General features: G+C 41.7%; 3 protein-coding genes across 3 annotated transcripts; all 3 read left to right on the top strand.

The window, feature by feature from the left end:
* The first annotated feature begins 1010 nt into the window (after positions 1-1010).
* LOC139544033 (pseudouridylate synthase 1 homolog) lies at positions 1011-4797 on the top strand. Its single transcript, XM_071350711.1, has 6 exons — positions 1011-1229; positions 1870-2102; positions 2971-3108; positions 3300-3402; positions 3715-4412; positions 4616-4797. The coding sequence occupies exons 2-6, from the start codon at positions 1902-1904 to the stop codon at positions 4652-4654; spliced, it is 1179 nt and encodes a 392-aa protein (XP_071206812.1). The 5' UTR covers positions 1011-1229; positions 1870-1901; the 3' UTR covers positions 4655-4797.
* A 297-nt stretch (positions 4798-5094) lies between these two features.
* Positions 5095-11939, top strand: noc4l (nucleolar complex associated 4 homolog). The gene is made up of 15 exons (XM_071350710.1): positions 5095-5273; positions 5443-5563; positions 6579-6685; positions 7677-7784; positions 8096-8245; positions 8472-8574; positions 9586-9620; positions 9723-9773; positions 9873-9984; positions 10236-10296; positions 10551-10661; positions 10788-10951; positions 11115-11197; positions 11300-11413; positions 11668-11939. The coding sequence occupies exons 1-15, from the start codon at positions 5121-5123 to the stop codon at positions 11791-11793; spliced, it is 1599 nt and encodes a 532-aa protein (XP_071206811.1). The 5' UTR covers positions 5095-5120; the 3' UTR covers positions 11794-11939.
* Positions 11940-12201: 262 nt separating this feature from the next.
* LOC139544034 (vacuolar protein sorting-associated protein 29) lies at positions 12202-14976 on the top strand. Its single transcript, XM_071350712.1, has 4 exons — positions 12202-12335; positions 13878-14069; positions 14194-14429; positions 14582-14976. Exons 1-4 carry the CDS (start codon positions 12333-12335, stop codon positions 14697-14699), a joined length of 549 nt encoding a protein of 182 aa, XP_071206813.1. The 5' UTR covers positions 12202-12332; the 3' UTR covers positions 14700-14976.
* The last annotated feature ends 9647 nt before the right edge of the window (positions 14977-24623 follow it).

The following is a 24623-nucleotide window of genomic DNA, read 5'->3' as shown; positions in this document are numbered from 1 at the left end:
ATGTTAACTAGCTAACGTTGCCCATGAATGGAAGTTAGGCTAGCGAGCAAGCATTTTAGCCAGGTCAGCCTAGGACAATAAAAAAGAAATACTTTACTGCATGACAGAGTGATAGACCGTTTTGTCAACTTGAAAGAGAGGAGGTTGGCATTGGTGTTTCTCTATAAGTAGGGTGAGTCAACATGTTTTTCTACTTGCACAAACGCATGTGCACGCACACACATGCGCACTCAAACAGAAATCAGAACCATGGACAGCCACATCATATTTAGCTTATGTTGATTGGAGTAAATTGTTTTTGGTATCTTTTAGTTGTGACTGTATTAGACTAAGCAGAGGTGATTTGTGGATCTTGAAATGTTGAAGTTGAAATGGTCTTAGAATAGTGGAGGCAGCTCCTGTTTTCTATGCGACTTGCGATAACTGTCTGTTGTTCTAAATTAATAGTTGTTTAGTGGTCTGCACATGTCAGATACATTAACTCGCTTGACCATGATGTAGGTCATGTAACGGTCTGTTACTGTACATGCAATATTCTTTGTGTACTTCACTGGACAGAGGTTACTATCCGGTTTTGTGATAGAACGAAGATGTGGTTGAATTTATTCTGCCACTGTGTCTTCTTATTGTCTTGGCCTTTAGGCCTATATATCATGGTCACAAGGCATAGGAATTAACAGGTTATAGAGCAAACAACGCAATTATCACAACACGGGTTGTAATATGCCTTGAAATCATCATCACATCTGGTTGGCAAGCATGTGAATGGTTTGTGTCTGGAGTGTATGGTAGATGAAATGGTGGAACATGTTATATTGTTGTATGTTGAAGAGAGGTGAAAGGCTATGGTTATTGAGTTTGGAAAGGGATTTTAGAAGTTAGTAGGGCTCTTTTTTTTCTCAGAAGTACTGAGTCAGGTAGAAGGATTTAGAAATGTGGAGCTTATGTTGTAAACCGTGATTGACCACACACTCCAGCACAGTAAGTGGCGACATGCACCTTTAACGTTTGTTTGCGTAACCGCCATTATATCATAGAAGAAGAAGGAGAAGGTCAAAGTTGATTTTGCCCATGTGTGTCGCTGTTGCTGCCTGCAGTGATAGCTATCTAGCTTGTAAAGGGTTTCTTGCATTTTTGTTTCAGATTGTACAGCTGTCGTAAATGGATTAACTGCCAAAGTTGTGCTATTAGCAAGACGTGTATTTAACGATTTTTTTTGTGGATCACACGTGAGTCTCCTGCAAAGGATTTTTCCTATTTATTGCTGGTCATGGTAGCTAGTTAGCTGGCTAGGTAGCAAACCATAGGCAATTTGTATTTGTTGTGTGATGAAGCTAGTTTGCCTAGCTGAATCGGTAACGATAGCTAGCTGGCTCCTATTTAGATCTTCAGAACTTAAAACATGATCATATGTCATTAAATGAACACTTGAGAAATGATGAACATTTGTCCACCAGTGTTGCGCATCAGAAGCAACAGTAAACTTAATTTAGAATTTTGAAGAAAGTCAAATTAAGAAAATCCATATTGTTGTGGTGTTCTAATGTTAGTAAACGTTCATGTAATGATGACCATTAGCTCCTCCTCCAGGCAGGTAGTCATGTAGATCTGAAATGATTGGTTATGTTACCTCTAGCGATTCTAGAGTACCTAGGGATAAGGGGCTAGGTATCGATTTCAGCCTTAAGCCCACGGCTGGATTTCATTCCAGAATTTTGTTCCCTCCGTTCTGGTCTCCTTCACTCCCCTTCTCAGATAGGATTTTTTTAGATATGAAGTGATTTATTAGGTGAAAGGAACAGGGTGGAAACTAGCTCTTAACTCACTCCCAATACTATCCCTTTAACTAGCTATCTGTGTTTTCACCAGGTTGGTTTTACAAGTGTGCAGGGATCCGGTGGATGATGAGTGAAGAAGGGTCAGGAAATATGCTGTTCAAGCCACTGAAACGAGTGGAGGAAGGAAATGGAGAGTCGGGTGAGAATGGACACATCAGAAAGAAGCTGAAGTCTGTAGAACTGACTGGCAACGAGAGGAAACACCCCAAAAGAAAAGTGGTCCTGCTTTTGGCATATTCAGGCAAAGGTTACTACGGTATGCAGGTTGGTATTAATCTTAATCTTTTCATAAAGGGATGTTTTAATAAAAATAGCTAGTCCTCCATTTAGGTGCAGCTTTCTAAATATACTGAACAAAAATATAAACTCAACATGTAAAATGTTGGTCCCATGTTTCATGAGCTGAAATAAAAGATCCCAGAAATTTTCCATACGGACAAAAAATGTATTTCTCTCAAATTTTGTGAACAAATTTGTTTACAACCGTATTAGTGAGCATTTCTCTTTTGCCAAGATAATCCATCCACCTGACAGGTGTGGCATATCAAGAAGCTTATTAAACGTATGATCATTACACAGGTGCACCTTGTGCTAGCGACAATAAAAGGCCACTCAAAACTGTGCATTTTTGTCGCACAACACAATGCCACAGATGTCTCAGGTTTTGAGGGATCGTGCAATTAGCATGCTGACTGCAGGAATGTCCACCAGAGCTGTTGCCAGAGAATTTTAATGTTAATTTCGCTACCATTGGCAATGCGTCCAACCGGCCTCACAACCGCACTAGCCCAGGACCTCCACATCTGGCATCTTCACTTGAGGGATTGTCTGAGACCAGCCACCCAGACAGCTGATGAAACAGGAGTATTTCTGTATGTGAATAATGCCCTTCTGTGGGGAAAAACATATTCTGATTGGCTGGGCCTGGCTGGGCCTGGCTCCCCAGTGGGTGGTCCTATGCCCACCCTTGGCTGCGCCCCTGTCGAGTCATGTGAAATCTATAGATTAGGCCCTTATTTCAATTGACTGATTTCCTTATATGAACTGTAACTCAGTAAAATTGTTGAAATTGTTGCATGTTGCGTTTAGATTTTGGTTCGGTATACTTAATCTGCTGTGTTTTGTGTTTCAGAGAAATGCTGGATCCTCCCAGTTCAAAACCATTGAGGATGAGCTGGTCACAGCACTGATTAAGTCTGGGTGCATCCCAGACAACCATGGAGATGACATGAAAAAAATGTCGTTCCAAAGATGTGCGAGAACAGACAAGGTATGGGTGGCAAGCATGGAAAAGGCTTTGTTGCTGTCTACACAAATGCATCCCTTGAGCAAGTATCCTTACATTTGTTTTATACCTGAAGAAATTAAATGCACAGGAAAAGACATACACTTTGTGTGGCCTCAAACACAAATTAATTGTTATTACCTTGCTTTGTGATCAGCTTCATTTGTTTCTGTCAGGGTGTTTCTGCAGCAGGTCAAGTGGTCTCTCTAAAACTGTGGATGATTGAAGACGTAATGGAAAAGATAAACTCCAATCTTCCACCACAGATCAGAGTGCTGGGTGAGATCGCACTGCTTCCTGTCAAATGTGTTGGAGACAAGCCTAAAACCGTCACAAAGCAGCCTATGGTTTTTGTATAAAGACTAGGAAGTCTTGGTGGTCCCTTTTGGGAAGTAATTGATTCAAGGTGTTATGTGAAAATGTGTTGGACATGCGCTGACAATGCAATGTTGTTTGTCCAATGCTGTTTATTCTGCCTATTGGCTTGAACATATAATAAAAACAATTGATATCAAAAAGAAAACTTTAAGGACAAGACCGGTTTAGTTACCAATGTTGTTCTGCATCGTTTGTGATCTTTTGTCTCTATAGGTCTGAAACGAGTGACTGGGGGCTTCAATTCTAAAAACAGCTGTGATGCCCGCACATACTCCTACATGCTTCCCACTGTGGCCTTCTCCCCAAAGGACTATTACACCAAGAATTCCGCTGCATTCCGCCTTGAGCCAGAGACACTGCAGAGAGTAAACCAGCTGTTTGGCAGCTACAAGGGCACCCATAACTTTCACAACTTCACCTCTCAGAAGGCCGCACGGGACCCCAGCGCCCGTCGCTACATCACAGAGATGTCCTGTGGCGAGCCCTTTGTGCGTGGCGGCGCAGAGTTCGCAGAGATTACTGTGCGTGGCCAGAGCTTCATGATGCATCAGATCCGGAAGATGATCGGCCTGGTGATAGCTGTGGTGAAGGGCTATTCGGGGGACGAAGTGTTAAAGCGAAGCTGGGGTGAGGAGAAAGTGGATGTGCCCAAAGCCCCCGGGCTGGGCCTGGTGCTGGAGAAGGTGCACTTTGACAGGTACAACAAGCGGTTTGGTGGGGACGGCCTCCATGAGTGCCTGGAGTGGACTGAAGAGGAGCAGGCCATCTTGGCTTTCAAGGAGGAGCACATCTACCCCAGCATTGTGGAGACAGAGTGCCAGGAAGGGTCCATGGCTAGCTGGATGGCCACACTGCCCATACATGACTTTGAGGCAACTGCAACAGGAGCTCAGGATAAGGATAGGGAGCAGGTGGGTGAATAATACACAATTATATATTTGCCAGTTCAATTATCAGTGGTTCTTTGTTAAAGTCCTACAAAATGTTTAACATTATTAGATGAATCATCAACTATAAGCACTTAACACCCAGACCTCATAAAACCTGCTGTGTTTTTGGGAGGTGCCATCACCCTCGCTTTTTTGAAACTCATAAAACTATTTTCCATTTTCAGGATGATGAGGAGGGTAATAGATCAGATTCTGCACTTTGAAGTCTCTGGCAAGTGGAAAGACACCTTTTGCTTTGCTGTATCTCAAGAATGAGCTTTTGTTTTGCAATGGAAATGCATTGTCAGTAATGCCACTGATTTACTCAATAAAGAAGACATTTTAATAAACATTTTTCTTGTTTTTATACCATTGTGTGAATCCTTTCTAGTAAAATCTTTAGCACATTTTATTTGTAAGGATTTGTTAGTTGGATGTGTTTCATGAAACAAACACAGCTTGATAAGGGATGTAGGTCTAAGACCGGATGCAATGATAGGAATGATGGTATTTTATAAAGCTTTCGATTTGTTTTGCAATGTCACATGTAAATTATGGAAGTACATTTGTTACAGTACTGCTAGAATATTTATTTGAGATATTTGGCCAGGCCCAGCACAGTATACACGCCGACCGCAAGGGGGCGAAATTAGAACGTAAAGGACGTCACTACCCTCATCTGGGGGGAAAATGGCGACTTCGAAGAGGTGCAACGTGAGTTCGGAAAACTTAACCGTAAATGATGTGAAAACACCTAAAATAGACATCAACAGTAAAGTAGATATGATTATTCAGAGCAAAAAACATGCCAACGATGTGTTCGACGTTCTTGAGTATCTTCAGGTATGTAACTCAACAGAAATGTTCTAATGTGTGTGTTCAATGTTAGCTTTGCCTCTTGGTTTTGGAAAGCTAGCTAGCTAGCCCCCCCACATTTTGTCCCCATGGTTCTCTTGGTGATTGACGATCTATATTACATATCAATGCACATTCTCCCCACTTTCATCCTCAGTCAGAGAAAGAGAAGAACGTTGTTTGTGCGATTAATGGATGTACTAAACTGTTCAGCACGTTGTTGGAGAGGGGAGACCTGTATGTTGGGCAACTGCCCAAAGAAGAGTTGTTGATTGGTGGTGAGTATCAGTTTTGCTCTGCAACTCCAGATCTGGCAACCAGAAAAAAGGTATACTAAAAATATATAAACCCAACGATTTTACTGACTTACAGTTCATATAAGGAAATTAGTCAATTGAAATAAATTCATTAGGCCCTAATCTATGGATTTCACATGACTGGGCAGGGGCACAGCCATGGGTGGGAGCCAGGCTCATCCACTGGGGAGCCAGGCCCAGCCAATCAGAAGGGCTTTTTCCTCACAAAAAGGCTTTATTACAGACAAAATACTCCTCGGTTTCATCAGCTGTCTGGGTAGCCGGTCTCAGACTATCCTGCAGGTGAAGAAGCCAGATGTGGAGGTCCTGGGCTGGTATGGTTACACGTGGTCTGTGGTTGTCAGGCCGGTTGGACATACTGCCAAATTCTCCAAAACAACGTTTGAGGTGGCTTATGGTAGAGAAAAGAACATTCAATTATCTGGCTACAGCTCTGGTGCAGTCAACATGCCTGCAGTCAACATGCCAATTGCATGCTCCCTCAAAACTTGAGACAGCTGTGGCGTTGTGACAAAACTGCACATTTCAGTGGCCTTTTATTGTCCCCAGCACAAGGTGCACCTGTATAACGATCATGCTGTTTAATCAGCTTCTTGATATGCCACTCTTGTCAGGTGGATGGATTATCTTGATACAGGAGAAATGCTCACTAACAGGGATGTAAACAAATGTGTAAACACAGTTTGGGAGATTTTGTTTTTGTGTGTGTATGGAACATATCTGGGATCTTTTATTTCAGCTCATGAAACATGGGACCAACACTACATGTTGCGTTTTATATTTTTCTTCAGTATTATTGTGGCATTTCCTCACCAAGTACAAGGACAACATATGTAGTCTAATTTGGAAAAGTAAATAGTTAAGTAACATCTATAGAGTTAGACTTCGCAAATGAATGATATACCTTTAGGTGTCTTGTATCTCTGTTGTTTGGGCTTCAGGCTATGCTGGTGACTGACTTTTTGTGTCCTGGCAGGTGATCGCAGTGCGGATGAGAAGTACTGCATGTTCATGCGCCACCGATACAACGGTTGTTTGGAGCTGCTGCTGGAGCACATCAGCCATGAATCATACCAGATTAAGGCAAGTTACTTTTTTGCCAACACCAAAAGTTCATTGTTAGGGCCAGGAGGGAAGACTCTGGCCTGGTCCCAGATCAGTTTGAACTCTTGCCAACTCCTTATCACTCAATTTCATAAGGAGAATGCGAGAGAGCAGGAACACTGGCAACCAGGCTAAGAAAACTCTGGGTCCTAGTTAGTCCCAATTGTGGCACATAGAGGGGAAAAAAACTAAATGTCCCTTGTCGGTCACGAATGTTGTATAAAATTATATTTGAATATACTCCGCCGATTGGCCATCAGTTTTGTCCTTCAGTGGGTTGAAATTTGACACAAAATATCCACAGGAAAGTATTATTAAAACGACTTCAAAACGCAAGTCTCGGTCTGTGGCAATCAAGAGTTGTTTGCTCTTGACCTAAAGCATGTGCAGAAGACGGAAGTACATGCACTTAATGCATTCATACTAACTGAAGTCTTGCAGGTGTTTACATGGTTTTGCACATGTGCTAGGGGTAGACATTTCAACCGCAGTACTGGCACTCTAAAAAGTCTGGTAAGTAATACTTTCCTGTGGATATTTTGTCAAAAATGTTGACCCACTGAATCAAATCAAATCAAATTTATTAGTCACATACACATGGTTAGCAGATGTTAATGCGAGTGTAGCGAAATGCTTGTTGAAGGACTGAAGGACCAACCGCACAGACAACCGGTCAAGTAAGTTAAAATGTTATTTTATTTAACATTCTGGCTTGTAATTAAACTTTTTGCAGTGCTTTGTTTCAGACTGTATGCCAGTAATTTGTATCTCAGTCTGATTTAGGTCCTAGAATTAAAGGTCAGCTGCTTTGTAAGTTCTGATTTACTAGGGCCTGGTGTTTTTCTGGGGTCTGGTCACACGGTAAAGAAAAACCATTGGTCCTAATCATTAGTGATGTGTGAAATGTACTTTTTTTAAATGAAGGATTTAGTAAAATATAGAGTGTGTTTGTCTATTTATTCCGATGCAGGAGAGTGTCCTGTGTGCACTGATGCAGTTTGCCTCCATGGAAGGGAAGTTCCCCCTCCAGGACATGGACTGGAGTGAACACTACAGCTTCCCAAGAGAACTCATCCAGGTAGGGGTTTCAATTAAATACTGTACTACATGTTAGTTGCCTGGTGCAAATGTTACGCAATTTAAACTGTCATAAGGGTGCATTTGCGCACCAAAGATGCAAGTTTGAAACTGAACCGCCTGTATTTATGCCATTTATGAGCCGCTTTTATTCAAAGCGACTTAGTCATGTGTGCAGACATTGTTAGTATGGGTGGCACCAGCGAGAATCGATCCCACAATCCTTGGTGTTACAAGCGCCATGCTCCACCAACTGACCCACACCTGTTACATTGAGATTTTGTCTGTAACGATCCATTGCTCTGTGAACAGGCAGTGGTGGAGCGGCTGCTCTCTCAGGAGGAGGATATGGCGCTTCTTATCTCCAGATTTCAGGAGTACCTGGATATGGAGGATGTGCGTTACTACGTCATGAGCTCTGTCCGCGCGAACGTGGGCAGGGTGATGGACAAAACCAAAGGGGTAAGCCCCGCCAGGACAGGTGTCTGCGTGTGGAGGTTCTAATTGAGATGGTTTATTGTAACTTGTTTAGGTGTTTGTTCTATAGCAGTTATGTATTTTTAACATTCTTCACTATTTTGTCTTCAATCACCTCAGTTGACTTGTGCTCCATGCCTTAGCTCAAGTGTTGGGCTGTCATATCTGACTGATGTTGTTTGTTTAGAATGGTCTTGTCTTGTCGCTTCAGGCAGTGATGCCCATTTACCAGAACAACGTGTTCACTCTGCTGTCCAATATCAACATGCCTAGCCAGGAGTCAGAACTCACCAACTACCTGGTCAAACAGGAAGGTCGGCCTGCTGTTTTGCTCTTATGCTATATATTAAAATGAAAACAATGCATTTTTAGTAACTTGTATGCAACATGTTCTTAAAATTGTCCATATTATTCAATGGGGAAGGTGCATAAAGATGGAGGCCCTCATGTACTTAGCACAAATGCTTAGTTTGCCATATTGTACATTGGTCAGTTTGTTTTTACAGCATTAGCACAATATACATGATCTGAATTCTAGCTCCAAGACTGGAAATTTGAAAAAACAAAAGTAAATTGTGCTGGTTTACTGGTACATTGAACCATGTCGTGCGCCGTAGTTTAAGAACTCCGTGGGTAGTGTTAAAAACAATGATGTCATATCTGAATTCCTCCATCTTTATGCACCTTCACCATTATTATGCAACGGTTCCATTCATTTATCCGAGTGGCTGAGTTGCCAAATTCTCTGGACGCCTCTTCCTATAGCTAAACACCTGAAGCTTCTGTGTATGCGTGGGATTCTCTACGCACAGATTTGTTTTAGCTGCCGCTTCCCCCTTCCTCTCAGATGATCGGACGTCTTTGTCTGGTGTAGCCGACAACCTTCGGCATGTTGTAGAAAAGATGATTTAACAAACTTTGTCTGTTGTAACAGTAGGCTATTATAAAACATAAGCATAACAGACAGGCAGTCTAAATAGAGATTTCATGTTCTTTTTACATGAGCTATGTAGGCAGCAAATCAAACACAAACAGGACACAGGCAGTCTAAATAGCGATTTAATGTTATTTTTTCATCGTCGTTGCAAACATTGGCGAGGCAGACAGGCAGTCAAAGTTGTAGTGTTTTTGGGGGGGGTTAAGTGAGAAATGTGAAGGGAGGGTGAGCAGCAGCTACGTAGAAAAAAGGTGTGTGTAAAATAACACATACGCAGAACGTGATTCGGTTCTTTAGCTCTGGGGAAGAAGCTTCCAGACTTCCTTCTGTTGCGCAGCCCCAGCCTTAACTTATTGTGTGATTGATTGCCCCTTGGTTCATTTTACAGCTAAACATGAAGACTGGAAAGCAGCCAAACTAAAAGTAAGCAAATCCTCCTATCAACTGGAGAAAACATGCTTTTTGTGTCTCATGATTAGAAGTATTGCTATAAGTGTGAATGTAATGATTATCTCTCCCCATCAGGAACACAAGCGTGCCTTTGAGCGGTTGTGGCTCGGGTTTCTGAAGTATAAGGTATAAGATCCACTTTAACATATAGATCACCTTTGAACTTGTCTTTGTTCCAGTCTAGAGTCCCAGAATGTTCAGTCTCATGTCTTTCATACCCTGTAGTTGCCCAGCAGCATGTACAAGAAGGTGCTGGTGATCCTCCATGACTCCATCCTGCCCCACATAAGCAATCCCACACTGATGATCGACTTCCTGACTGCAGCCTATGATGTTGGTGAGTTGAGTTTCCATAGTTTGTCACCTATAGAACAATCTGACTAGATGCCACACTGTACTGAAAGAAGAGTACTGCGAGAAATATCTTATTTGTGCTGTACTGTAACCATGAGTGGGCATGAGTGTGTTAGAACTTCTGTAATACAGCCATACTGATCACCTACAGTGGCATTCTGTGTACCGGTAGCTTTTTTTTTGTACGACTGGGAAAGTTAATTCCTGGTATATTGTTTTTCTGTGTCTGTACAGGAGGGGCAATCAGTCTGCTGGCTCTCAATGGCCTGTTTGTGCTCATCCATCAGCACAACCTGTGAGTATTCCACACTCTTAGTGCAGAAGGTACTGAACCAGCGAACGTCGTCGTCCTCAGCTTCTGAAGGTTTAGGTTTTTGCATTGGATGCAAACTATTTAAACAGAGGTAGACATTACCCACTATCATAGGAACAAAAAAAACCTGTTCCTAGCTATTGAGTATGTTTAAGTTGGAGTTACTTTCCCTCAACACTAGAGTCAAGTGACTATTCTAGTAATAACTGTCTAAGTGTGTGCCTGTGTGTTTGCAGAGATTATCCCGATTTCTACAAGAAGTTGTACAGCCTGCTAGAGCCCTCTGTTTTCCATGTGAAGTACAGAGCACGCTTCTTCCACTTAGCTAACCTCTTCCTCTCCTCCACGTAAGACCTCTCTGTCATGATCACTCCATTAACTATCGATGACTGGCATTTTATCCTCACACTTGCTGTAAATCAGTTAACAGTTATCAACTATTTGTCCATGGTGTCTTTTCTTTCTCTCTCCAGTCACCTGCCAGTCTACTTGGTGGCAGCGTTTGCCAAGCGTCTGTCCCGCCTGGCCCTCACGGCGCCACCTGCTGCTCTGCTCATGGTACTGCCCTTCATCTGCAACCTGATCCGCCGCCACCCTGCCTGCCGAGTCCTCATTCACCGGCCTAGTGCAGCAGACGGTAAGTGACCCCATACATTCACCTATCTGGAGATGGGAATGAATTCATTTGATTATGATGATAATGTTGATGTGGTGGTTTGACCTATAGGCTAGGTCTTAAAAGGGCTTTCCAATAGATGGGTTGTTTGACATGGCTTGTCATTTCCTGTGTGTTTGGACAGAAGTCTGTGATGACCCCTACCTGATGGAGGAGGAGGACCCCTCCCAGTGCCACGCCCTGGAGAGCAGCCTGTGGGAGCTTCAGGTCTGTAGGGGCATCCAGAGAAACAAACACATGATCCATAGAGATGAACACAGCCAAACTCACTGTGCGCTTCACTTTCCCCTCCTGCTCTCCTGACTGTAGACCCTGCAGAAGCATTACCACCCTGATGTGGCCAAGGCTGCCATGGCGATCAACAAGCCACTGTCACAGCAGGAGGATGACATCAGTGAGCTGCTGGAGCTATCCACCTATGAGGTGAGGTGACATGACCAAACTCTGATTGTCCTTTCGTCCACTTTTTGGTCCTCCTGGTGGTTCACAATCCCAAGTGTTTTTACTTTGTTGGTGAGGATATTAATCTCAATTGTAATGTGTAATGTCTTATCATTTGTTAGCATGTTATGTTTGTCAGTGTATTGGTGTCTGTCACTGTAAATGGTGTGCATACATGTGTATATGCATGGCTTTTATCATGTTGATGGAATGTGGCTCTGTGTCTGTGCACACAGCTGATGGAGCGGGACCTGAAGCATAAGCAGAGCAAGACTGTGCCGCTGGAGTTTGACCCTGCCACCCAGCTGCTGCAGGGCTCTGGGGGAGTGGGGGTGCTGGGCCTGAACTTCTCTCTAGAGTAGAGACAAACAACCCCAGGACACTCGCATACCTAGCTCTCTGGACCTCACTGTCTCTCCCCCATATCCCCTTTTCATTCCACATCCACGATTACATCTTTCTGTTTGGAATTAATTGTATACCAATAAACCTTTCTAGAAAACTGTGAGCTGTGTTTATAATTTAGGCTTATTGTCAGATAAGATTTACAATGTTTTGTAGATGTTGACTCATTGGTATGAATGTCTGCAATCTCTGAGACTGATATAATTTTATACAGAAGTTAAATAAGGTTTGACAGGGAGGGAGTAGCACTTGAAAGATACATTCACAACTCTATGCATGATGTTTATAATGCATTCGAATGGGGGCATTGAGATAGAAAGTAAAGCAACGAAGTTCAAAAAATGGCAGGAATCCACCTTGCTCTCACATTCGAGTATGTTCTACATTGGCCTCCGTAAGATTGCTCGGCATTCATTGGCTGATTGCATGACTTACCGTAAACGTCATTACGTTTTCTTGCGTAGCTGCTTCCTGAAGCCCAACAGCAAAATAGACGATGGTAAGTGAAAATTAAGTAAATATTAGATTTTTTACCTTATTTATTTTTCGTGAACATTGCTTGTATGTGGCTGTATGGACTAATTGCCTTGTGACCGTAAACTCTATCTCTAGATCCCAGCATATAAAGCATGTTGGTCTGCTAGCTAGCCCGAGATGGATGAACGATGATCACATGACAAAAAGTGGTCTAAATAACCAAACGCAGCACTGCTCAAACCAATCACCCTTTCAATCTGCATTGGGTTCTACTTTAAATTTGTCATTGTGAATCTGTGTGATGAGCTTGAGCTTGCTCGAGTAGCTAGCTAACGTTAGCTAATTTCATTCTCCATGTCTTAGCTAGCAGGGGAATTCTTCATTTTCTCTGCTTGTTTAGCTACCACACCATGTCATTTCTCATGCGTACTTATCGAAGCAAGTTACGTATTTAAATTCAGTAATTTTCGTTTTTGTATTTTAGTTTGATTTCAACTCTATGGACCTTTTGACATTTTGTGTCAGTGCACAAAGCTAACGTTAGTGTTTGGTAGGGGCACTACTATAATCGCTCACGCTTTATTTTTTATCTAACTTGCAACCCACTAACAATTAAGGCTATCATCACCTTACTAACAAGTATTTGTTTGGAATGTTTGCTTAATTTTTTATTTAAGTTTTCACTCTTGTCCCACCTGGTTTTATTTTTTCCTTTCCAATCTTCGATCTTGCTCCATGTCAATATCTCCACACACATCCTGCTTCCCACCCTACCCCTGTCTCCAATCATCTTCTGCTCTGTATTCAGGCTGGTCACCGAGTAAGTGCACGCTCTCTGTGTTGACCCTGTCTTCTGCCTGCTCTACCTCTTCTGGAGGCTTGTTTTGCAGACTAATGGAGGGATGCCTGTCATAGTAACACCCCATACCTCGCTAAACTCTAAGGGTTAGCCTTATAAGGATGTCCTGGTAATAAATACATTTTCCATACTAACACACGCATGTTGCCATGCATTCAGGTGAGGTTATTGAGCAATCTGTTTGATACATTTAAAGGCAACTCTAAAAACAAAATGTCTGTTATTTTGGGTACACTGACCCATTGCTGGATGGTTGGTGATGTAGTATGACCTTTCTAATGTGTGATGTGGAAAAATAAATACACTTTAATTATTTATTAGTCGCTGTTCAGACAAACTGATCTATCTGTGGGGATCGAGTATTCTGCGGAATGGGACCAGAAGCTTTAGTCCTTGATCAAATTGGCAAAACACAATCTTCTAATTACCATGGAGTATTGATATACCCTCGAGAACTTATAGTTATCTTCCAACTCAAGGACCAAAGTTGTGGCATTTTTAAAGATGAATTGAAATTCAATACGACAGACTAGTTGAACATTTGCAAGTCACATGTTGAATTTCATTTCCTGAGCTGAAATGGTATCGACTCCAAACTTGATGTCATCCTCCTAATGGACAGCCTACATTTTGTAAGTATGACAGAGCTCCCTCCTGTAACTGTTGCCAACATATCTCATCTCTCCATCCACTGTTTGATGCCAGTTGGTCCTGGTGTTAGGTGACCTGCACATCCCCCACCGATGCAACACCCTACCAGCCAAGTTTAAGAAGCTGTTGGTGCCAGGCAAGATCCAGCACATCCTCTGTACAGGAAACCTCTGCACCAAGGAGAGCTATGACTACCTGAAGACACTGGCTGGGGACGTACACATTGTCAGGGGAGACTTTGATGAGGTTTTTATATCCGCTTCCCTTATGCTTTATTACATGATCCATTATATCAAAATGTATGTGTAATCTTTTAATAGGTAAGGAAAGTGGATGAACTGTGGTGTTTTCTGCCTTCTCTGTCCTACAGAACCTGAACTACCCGGAGCAGAAGGTGGTGACAGTAGGTCAGTTTAAGATCGGCCTGATCCATGGGCACCAGGTGATCCCCTGGGGGGACATGGCAAGCCTGGCTCTGCTGCAGAGGCAGCTCGACGTCGACATCCTCATCTCTGGACACACGCACAAGTTCGAGGCCTTTGAAAACGAGAACAAGTTCTACATCAACCCCGGCTCAGCAACTGGAGCCTACAATGCACTGGAAAGGTAATGGTGGAATTTCTGCAAATTAAGCCGTTGACATATTTATTGGGTCATTTAGCAGATGTTCTTAAAGTGACTTGGTAAGTTGCTAACTGCTAGCATTACACTGGTGTGTAAACATAAGCATTCCTCTCCCCTGTTTGGTTTCTCCCTAGCAACATCATCCCATCCTTTGTATTGATGGACATCCAAGCATCCACAGTGGTGACGTACGTATACCAGCTCATAGGAGATGACGTCAAAGTGGAGAGGATTGAGTACAAGAAATCCTAAACCCAGGGCTGAAAAGGGAGGGGTGAGGCAAGGGGTGCTGTCGTTCAGTGTATCGTTTCATTCCTTTCTACCTGTAGCTCCAACTACATAACCACAGAAAACTGTTTGCTAACTTAACTCTATAAAGAAATGTATAATATCTTTTATGTCATCTGCGTTGGCATGTGTTCCACCCACCATGTGGTGTCTGTAAAAAAATAATTAAAAAAATGCAATTGTCACATGAGTTTGCATAATGTCATTCAAATAAATATTTGGTGCCACTTTTTGAATTTGATCTATTGTCATGTAAAATGTCCTGTAAGTACATGTAGCTCCATGGCCTTTTATTTTCCTGTAGTGAACCTTCTCTTACTAATTTCACCCACAATAAGAATCCCATTTCATTCTCAGCCACCTGTTCATATTAAATTGTAAGACAAAGAAGACACTTTTAGGGATACTTTAGGATTTTGGCATGGAGTATGCTAGCAGATACCAGTAGACTTCCAGTCATTGCGCTAATGCCAGTTAGCATTGGCTCACGAAACTACCTCGAACTTCCTTCATACTGGACACAGAGACAAAATTATATCCACAAGATCATCTGACTCTGGGGAAGTAGATAGCAGGTCTTATTGCCAACATCCCGAAATATCCCTTTAACACTTCTAGAAAATTACACCACATGTAAAAACACTGAAAACAAATGAGTGATGCCGTCATATGATTGAGAATAAGTCATCTTGCTCCCCCATAGACAGTGAGCTCATGCATTGTTACGCACGCCTCTGTGAAGAGGGAACGCAACACCCTGCTACAACTCAACTCCCTGTGAAGTGAAAGAGGTATGGGACTGTAGGTGTGAGAGGATGACAAAAAGGCAGAATTGACCGTTTACTAGGATTTTATTATTTTACACGGTAATATGGGGAAAAGAGGCTGGACGGAACCAAAGCAAAGAAAGTAAATGTCAAAGCCCCCCCCTCTCCTATCTAACCTGCCTACCCACTACTTACCTAACTTAGCACCACCTGGTGCACTAACCAAAATACAGGGGGTGGTCCGCCCAGGTCTTACCTAGTGTGCCTAGACAGTGAATATACTACGGGCCTCTTGCCTAAGCACTCCCAAAGTGCCTTCCCCTTCCCCCCCTGGGAACAAATGAAACAGAATATCAAACAATACTCAAACAAACTAATAAACAAAGGACATCAAATAAGCTCTAGCTGAGCACTCCCATACTAACACAGTACATACTAACACAGTACATACCAACACTATATCACAATCAAATTCTCCAGCAATGATCTCAGCCTAGCAATGATCTCTTTCTCTCTCTGAACAGAACACTGGCTTTTATAGCTTCAGGTGGCAATGGTAATTAGAGACAGCTGTATCTTGACGAGGGGGCGGGGTCAGCTCGCCAATCAATTGGGGCCGACCAATCAGCTGCTTGGGGAGAAATTCCAGGAAGCCATCTCCTGAAACACAGAATAACCAGGTGATGTCCTGTAGAGTTTTTGACATCAGATTCTAAAAAAGTCAACACCATACACCTCATTTTTTGATTGGGGATATTTGGTAGAATGGTTTACCCATATGTCCTTGGGTCCACAATGTGGTTGAGGCGTGGTCTTGCTGCGAATTTTGGAATTATGTTAATTCGTCTCATGACTTAACATGTGTATCCAGAGGTTGGATGAACACCCATCTAGAACTAGGTCCTTCTCCCTTACAGAACCTACAAACAAACATGTGAATCCTATGAGCACTTTTCTTATGCCTCAAACAGGTATGACCACCAATCTTAAACATCATCATCATTGTAGTACATCACTGTCCCCCAACCTCCTTGTAGGATGTGTCCATCATGGGTATAGAGTAACCCTTATGTCCTACCTGTCCTGATGCATCTGTGCAGTACATTTTAGGTAATGTTTCTGGATGAGTTTATGTGCACGCTCTGTAAGCATCAGCAATTGTGTATAGGTAATGCTTCTGTCCTGGTGTCAGCTCCGAATGCTGCAGTAGGAGAGGGACAGAGTATAGTGTTTCATGTCTCGCCCTAAAGATCTAGAATCTGAAGAAACATTTGATATTTACCAGATTTGTCTTTCAAGGTAGCGTCTGATTTGACTAAAACGTGATGGTTTGCAGATGTGTTATTTGCCCCAAATACCTGCAAAAATGGGGCTTCGGCCATAGTCATAAGAATCTGTATGGTTTATAGTATATGCTGCATTTTTGGTGTCTGTCTTGCAGCTGGTGTTCTTTCCTGGATCTTTGGTGTAAACCCTGCAGCTGGTGTTCTCTGGATTCTCAAGGCTTGATCAAGGTTAACACTGACCAACGCTGCACCAAGAAAAGATGAAAACACATTTTAATTTGACTAATAGCCAAATACAGTTTAGCCAAATTATATTCCCCATGTCTTTTTTTCAACTTTCCTCTCATCGTGTGTGTATATGTTATTATGGATCAATGGGTCTATATAGAGACAGGTTGTTTTACAGTGGAGAATTAAGGAGAGTGGATCAGCAAAATAATAGCACGTTTGGTAGCTAACAAAAACAACACCATTACTTCTACTCCTGAAGTAGTCTTATAATTGGTGTGTACTGTAGAAAAAAAAACAGAAATAGAAAGGTTGAAGGGGCTCCCAGACACTGCGCCAGCCATGACTTAATCAGTGTTACAATGCTGACCTCAACCACTGAGTCAAGAAGCAATTTTTCCACCTTTCTAACATTACATTTGAAGGACATTTAAGCATCTTTGCGCATCAGTTGGCACTTGGCAGATAATGGATATGGAGTCCTGCATTCGGTCCTGTCATGCTTTGTTCTAAACTCACCATAGAGATCATACTTGTGTACAGTGAATGGAGAAATTATCAACCATCAACTTGACCACATAGTAGTAATGTCATAAATGAGACTGGACATGTCTTGTTGGCAGCCTTCGGTGACATAATTCACTGTATAGCACTACCATGACAACTTAATTCCATCAATCCAATCAAACATTCTGAACACCATAACTCATCTTTCTAGAGAGTGGTTCATTTTCTCTGAGTTTAGTTATTGTATTTGCGATGGCTTTGTAGTGTACTATTGTTGTTTTGTTGGTGGCTCTTTACATGGTTGCTTTACACCCTGGAATCCCTGATGGACTCCCAAATGGCGAAGTGCTTCAGGACACCCTGTTCCCCCCCATGATCCCTAAGGAGTGGGCCGCCACCTCTAAGCTTCAGACCGATACACTGTTCTGAATATTCTCTACGAACGACACCTGAAAGCTGAACATACCACGACCACCACCAACACTGGACAAACTTCACACCAGACAACCCAAGATGATGCTACGCCCACCTTTGAATCACTACGGACCCGTTTAGCTGAGCTTCGGACTGGGGAGAACGCCAGCGTGTGTGAGATTGTCTGGAGGAGGCTTGTTTAATGAGACTGAAGATAGAAAACTGGAGGCAACAGGTTCTGTCATTTTAGGTCAGTCCTGTGTGTTGGGTGGACTGGGCCTGCTACTGAAAATCAGTTTTAAAGGCCTTCTACAGGTAAAGTGTTTGTATTTATTATGGATCCACATAAGCTTCTCTTAAGGAAGTTATACAATTTTAAAAACATTACAATACATTTCACAACAGATTTCACACCACATTAAGTGTGTGCCCTCAGGTCACTACTGTACTAACACATATCTACAACACAGAATCCATGTGTACATGTGTGTATAAATCAAATCAAACTTTATTTGTCACATGCACCGAATACAACAAGTGTAGACCTTACCGTGAAATGCTTACTTACAAGCCCTTAACCAACAGTGTAGTTCAAAAAGAGTTATAAAATATTTACCAAATGAACTACAGCAAAAATTAAATATATAAAAAAGTAACACAATAACATAACAATAACGAGGCTATGTACAGGGGGTACTGGTACCGAGTCAGTGTGCGGGGGACGACTTGGCGCTCCGGTACTGCTTGCTGTGCTGTAGCAGGGAAAACAGTCTGACTTGGTTGACTGGAGTCTCTGACAATTTTATGGGCTTTCCTCTGACACCGCCTATAATATAGGTCCTGGATGGCAGGAAGCTTGGCCCCAGTGATGTACTGGGCCGTACGCACTACCCTCTGTAGCGCCTTACGGTCAGATGCCGAGCAGTTGCCATACCACGCGGTGATGCAACCGGTCAGGATACTCTCGATGGTGTAGCTGTAGAACTGTTTGAGGATCTGGGGACCCGTGACAAATCTTTTCAGTCTCTTCACGACTGTCTTGGTGTGTTTGGACCATGGTAGTTCGTTGGTGATGTGGACACCAAGGAACTTGAAACTCTCGACCCGCTCCACTACAGCCCGGTCAATGTTAATGGGGGCCTGTTCGGCCCGCCTTTTCCTGTAGTCCACGATCAGCTCCTTTGTCTTGATCATATTGAGGGAGAGGTTGTTGTCCTGGCACCACACTGCCAGTTCTCTGACCTCCTCCCTATAGGCCGTCTCATCGTTGTCGGTGATCAGGCCTACCACTGTTGTGTCGTCAGCAAACTTAAAAATGGCCAATATTTCTCCCATGGGCAAAGAAATTCAAAAGGGGTGATGATATTAATTAACAGTAATTTTGATCCAAATTGTCCAAACAGATCATCAAGGTAGATGGATTATTTTAAATATGTTATTGGACAATAAACAGATATGGCTTATTAACCTATATGGTCCGAATAATGATGATCCAAGCTTCTTTGAAAATATATATAAGAATTGATCAACTCTACAAGCAACACTAGACTATTATTATGGTGGGAGATTTTAATACGGTCTTAAATACCTCTATGGACCGGAAAGGAAATCACACTACAAACTATCACCCTCAGGCACTTAAGGAAATCATGAATGTCATGGATATATTGGAATTAGTGGATATATGGAGGCTTAAATACCCTGACCTAGTGAGATATACATGGCGGAGGCTTAATCAAGCTAGTCGTCTTGATTACTTTCTTATGTCATTCTCTCTGGCACCAAACGTTAAAAAGGTGTTGATAGGGGACAGAATGCATTCGGATCATCACATAATTGGCATATATATTACTCTTACAGAATTTCCACGTGGGTGAGGATATTGGAAATTTAATCAAAGCCTACTGGATGATAAATTGTTTATAACTAGGACAGAAGAATTTATAACTGACTTTTTCAGACATAATATAGGTACAGCAGATCCTCTTATTGTATGGGACACTTTTAAATGTGCCTTTAGAGGCCATGCAATTCAGTACTCATCTATAAAACAAAAGCGATTTTGATCAAAAGAGTCCATATTAACAAAGGAAATTGAAGGACTAACAGTACAGTTAGATAGCAATAAGATAAGGCACAGAATAAGTTAGAGGAAAAACAAAAAGAAACGGAGGAACCTATTCAAGAAAGATCCAGTGTAATATATTATAAAAATAAAGTGAACTGGATGGAATATGTGGAAAAATGCAGCAAATTCTTTTTCAATCTTCAACACAGAAATGCTACCAAAAAAAATGTATTGAAACTTGTTACAAATGATGGAGTCACGCATGATTCACCAAATTATATTTTGAAAGAGGAAGTAAAGTACTTTAAGAATATGTTTTCGTTTCAGTCTCCTCCATCTCCACTAACCGAAGCTAATTAATTGTATGGATTGCTTTCCTATTAATAATGTAAAATTAACATCTGTACAGAAAGACTCATGTGAAGGCCAAATTACAGAATAGGAACTTCTTGATGCAATTAAAGCCTTTAAGGCTGGGAAAACTCCAGGGCTGGATGGCATACCAGTGGAAGTATACCAAACTTTTTTTGATGTACTCAGAGGACCATTATTAGCATGTTTTAACCACTTCTATATCAAATCAAATCAAATTTATTTATATTGCCCTTCTTACATCAGCTGATATTTCAAAGTGCTATACAGAAACCCAGCCTAAAACCCCAAACAGCAAGCAATGCAGGTGTAGAAGCACGGTGGCTAGGAAAAACTCCCTAGAAAGGCCAAAACCTAAGAAGAAACCTAGAGAGGAACCAGGCTATGAGGGGTGTCCTCTTCTGGCTGTGCTGGGTGGAGATTATAACAACATGGCCAAGATGTTCAAATGTTCATAAATGACCAGCATGGTCAAATAATAATAATCACAGTAGTTGTCGAGGGTGCAACAAGTCAGCACCTCAGGAGTAAATGTCAGTTGGCTTTTCATAGCCGATCATTGAGAGTATCTCTACCGCTCCTGCTGTCTCTAGAGAGTTGAAAACAGCAGGTCTGGTACAGGTAGCACATCCGGTGAACAGGTCCGGGTTCCATAGCCGCAAGCAGAACAGTTGAAACTGGAGCAGCAGCACGGCCAGGTGGACTGGGGACAGCAAGGAGTCATCATGCCAGGTAGTCCTGAGGCATGGTCCTAGGGCTCAGGTCCTCCGAGAGAGAGAAAGAAAGAGAATTAGAGAGAGCATACTTAAATTCACACAGGACACCAGATAAGACAGGAGAAGTACTCCAGATATAACAGACTGACCCTAACCCCCCGACACATAAACTACTGCAGCATAAATACTGAAGGCTGAGACAGGAGGGGTCAGGAGACACTGTGGCCCCATCCAATGAGACCCCCGGACAGGGCCAAACAGGCAGGATATAACCCCACCCACTTTACCAAAGCACAGCCCCCACACCACTAGAGGGATATCTTCAACCACCAATTTACCATCCTGAGACAAGGCCGAGTATAGCCCACAAAGATCTCCGCCACGGCACAACCCAAGAGGGGGCGCCAACCCAGACAGGACGATCACATCAGTGACTCAACCTACTCAAGTGACGCACCCCTCCTAGGGACGGCATGGAAGAGCACCAGTAAGCCAGTGACTCAGCCCCTGTAATAGGGTTAAAGGCAGAGAATCCCAGTGGAGAGAATGGTATAAATGGTAGATTATTGGACACGCAACAAGAAGGTCTGATTTCATTATTACTAGAATAGGATCCAAGTGGTATATATAAAGATCCAGTCCATTTAAAAAATTCTAGCAAAATGCTTGGCGCATAGAATTAAAAAGGTATTGTCAGATATTATTCATCCTAATCAGACAGTTTTTTTTACATGGACGATACATTGGAGATAATATAAGACAAGTACTGGAAATAATAGAATACTATGAAATATTGGGGACACCATAGCTGATTTTGAAAAGGCTTTTGATAAAGTATGACTGGAGTTTATATATAAATGCCTAGAATATTTCAATTTTGGAGAATCTCATAAAATAGATTAAAGTTATGTATAGTAACCCTAGGTGTAAAATAGTAAATAATGGCTACATCTCAGAAAGTTTTAAACTGTCAAGAGGAGTGGATTAAAACAAAGGTGCCACGGCTTAAAAACAAAGGTGCCATTGTACGCTGATGATTATTGTTTTCTTTTAAAACGACAATTAGAATCCCTCCACAGCCTCATAGAGGATCTAGATACTTTTGCTAACCTCTCTGGATTAAAAACAAATTATGATAAGTGTACTATATTACGTATTGGATCACTAAAAAATGCAACTTTTACATTACCGTGTAGTTTACCAATAAAATGGTCTGACGGGGATGTGGACATACTCAGTATACAAATCCCGAAAGAAAGAAATGATCTCACTCCAATACATATTTATTGGAGTATATGACATATACATATAGTCATATCACAGTTGACCTATTTGCTTATGGTTTTGCCTACACCTAGTGACCTGCTTTTTAAATTATATGAACAAAAAATATTACATTTTATTTGGAATGGCAAGCTAGACAAAATTAAAAGGGCCTATTTATATAACGAATATGAATTCGGAGGGCAGAAATGATTAAATATTAAAGCATTAGACTTCTCACTAAAGGCATCAGTCATACAAAAGTTATACTTAAATCCGAAATGGTTCTCTGGTAAATTGGTAGGAATGTCTCACCCCATGTTCAAGAATGGCCTTTTTCCCTTTATTCAGATTACAACTGCTCACTTTCGGTTGTTTGAAAACTAAATAATCTCCAAAATATTGTTCTTTTTTTAAACAAACCTTAGAAAGTTGGTTGCAATTTCAGTTTAATCCACCTTAAAGAATAAATAATACAACAAATATTGTGGTTAAACTCAAACATATTAATTGATTAAAGAAAACTTATTTTTCGATAAAATGTTTAAAAAAGGTATCATTTTTGTAAATGATATCATAAATAGGACTGGGGGAGTTACGTCACAAATGCAGGTAACACAGACATATGGAAATGTCTACTCTACCCAAAATTACAACCAATTAATTGCAGCATTACCACAAAAATGTAAGAGGCAAGTAGAAGGGGGGAAAAGTAAGGTACTTGTCTGTCGGTCCTGCATTAAATACCATAAATGGTTAAAGAAAATTGTGATAAATAAAAACATATACCAATTTAATTTAAGAACAAAAAAATTGACAGCTGTGCCATATAACTTGCAAAAAAGTTGGGAAGAGATTTTCGATGTACCCATTCCATGGCACATGGTTTATGAATTGACACGCAAAACAAAACTTCAAATTTTTCAATTTAAATTATTATACAAAATTCTTTCAACCAATAGAATGTTATTTAATATGGGGGATACAATCTTCCCAGCTCTGCAGATTTTGCTGTGAGGAGGCAGAGTCATAAGATCATTTATTTTGGTACTGTCCATATGTAGCTCGTTTTTGGTCACAGGTCCAGGAATGGCTGAAGAATTGCATCATTTGCCTAGAACTAACTCTGCAGAGAGCAATACTGGGGGATTTGAAAAGTCATAGCCAATCAATCAATAACATAATTATTTTAACAAAAATGTTTATCTTTAATTTACAATCTGTAGAAGCTATGAGAATAGAAAGGTTTAGTACTTTTGTGAAGCATCACAGCACAGTTGAAAAATATATGGCAAATAGAAATCCAAAATGGATGGTGTTGAGAGATAGCTGGGAGGGGTTGATTGGAGCTGAAGGGTGGGACTAATAACAAGATAACCAATGTAAAACAATGGGGTCTGTAAAATGTACAGTATATAGGTTCCGAAATGTTGTGAAATAGCACAGTTACAAATAGAAATCAAACTGGATGGACATCAGAAATAGAGGAAGGACTAAAAACAAAACAAAATATAACTATTGTAAAATAGATTGTGTCTGTAAAATGTGTATAATATGTATAAACTGAAGGTAGAAGCCTAAGTGTTATTGTTTATTAGTTTACTCCGAATGGGTGAATGGTGGTAGGGTTTGCTGGGAATAATATAGTGTGGAAGGACCACCAGAGGGCAGGCTGGGCTCACGGATGGTAGCCCAACAAGGCATGGGAGACAAGGTAACCAGAGGCAATTGAGCACAGCTGACACTGCTAATGAGATATTCTCCTTCCCCTATAAGAGAGAGTATGGAACCAACAGGAGGGGGGGAAGAACTAACTCTGGAAGATGGCCACCGAGAGAGAGGAGCTATCTATGAAGAACCATTAAGACGGTGACAATCCGGTGACTTTTGTTATACATTTACATTTTACATTTAAGTCATTTAGCAGACGCTCTTATCCAGAGCGACTTACAAATTGGTGCATTCACCTTATGACATCCAGTGGAACAGCCACTTTACAATAGTGCATCTAAATCTTTTAAGGGGGGGGGGGTGAGAAGGATTACTTTATCCTATCCTAGGTATTCCTTAAAGAGGTGGGGTTTCAGGTGTCTCCGGAAGGTGGTGATTGACTCCGCTGTCCTGGCGTCGTGAGGGAGTTTGTTCCACCATTGGGGGGCCAGAGCAGCGAACAGTTTTGACTGGGCTGAGCGGGAACTGTACTTCCTCAGTGGTAGGGAGGCGAGCAGGCCAGAGGTGGATGAACGCAGTGCCCTTGTTTGGGTGTA

Source organism: Salvelinus alpinus, chromosome 18 (genome assembly GCF_045679555.1).
Source record: "Salvelinus alpinus chromosome 18, SLU_Salpinus.1, whole genome shotgun sequence".
In the NCBI taxonomy this organism is placed as follows: Eukaryota; Metazoa; Chordata; class Actinopteri; order Salmoniformes; family Salmonidae; genus Salvelinus; species Salvelinus alpinus.
The sequence above is the reverse complement of the archived record's forward strand: the minus strand, read 5'-3'. Positions and strand labels throughout refer to the sequence as shown.

Coding starts and splice junctions, on each gene's coding strand:
- noc4l (XM_071350710.1), top strand. CDS start 5,121: ATGGCGACTTCGAAGAGGTGCAACGTGAGTTCGGAAAACTTAACCGTA. Junction 9,774..9,872: donor TCGGGTTTCTGAAGTATAAG/GTATAAGATCCA, acceptor CATACCCTGTAG/TTGCCCAGCAGCATGTACAA. Junction 10,952..11,114: donor CCGGCCTAGTGCAGCAGACG/GTAAGTGACCCC, acceptor GTGTTTGGACAG/AAGTCTGTGATGACCCCTAC.
- LOC139544034 (XM_071350712.1), top strand. Junction 14,070..14,193: donor TCAGGGGAGACTTTGATGAG/GTTTTTATATCC, acceptor TCTGTCCTACAG/AACCTGAACTACCCGGAGCA. Junction 14,430..14,581: donor GCCTACAATGCACTGGAAAG/GTAATGGTGGAA, acceptor GTTTCTCCCTAG/CAACATCATCCCATCCTTTG.
- LOC139544033 (XM_071350711.1), top strand. CDS start 1,902: ATGATGAGTGAAGAAGGGTCAGGAAATATGCTGTTCAAGCCACTGAAA. Junction 3,109..3,299: donor GATGTGCGAGAACAGACAAG/GTATGGGTGGCA, acceptor TGTTTCTGTCAG/GGTGTTTCTGCAGCAGGTCA. Junction 4,413..4,615: donor AGGATAAGGATAGGGAGCAG/GTGGGTGAATAA, acceptor TTCCATTTTCAG/GATGATGAGGAGGGTAATAG.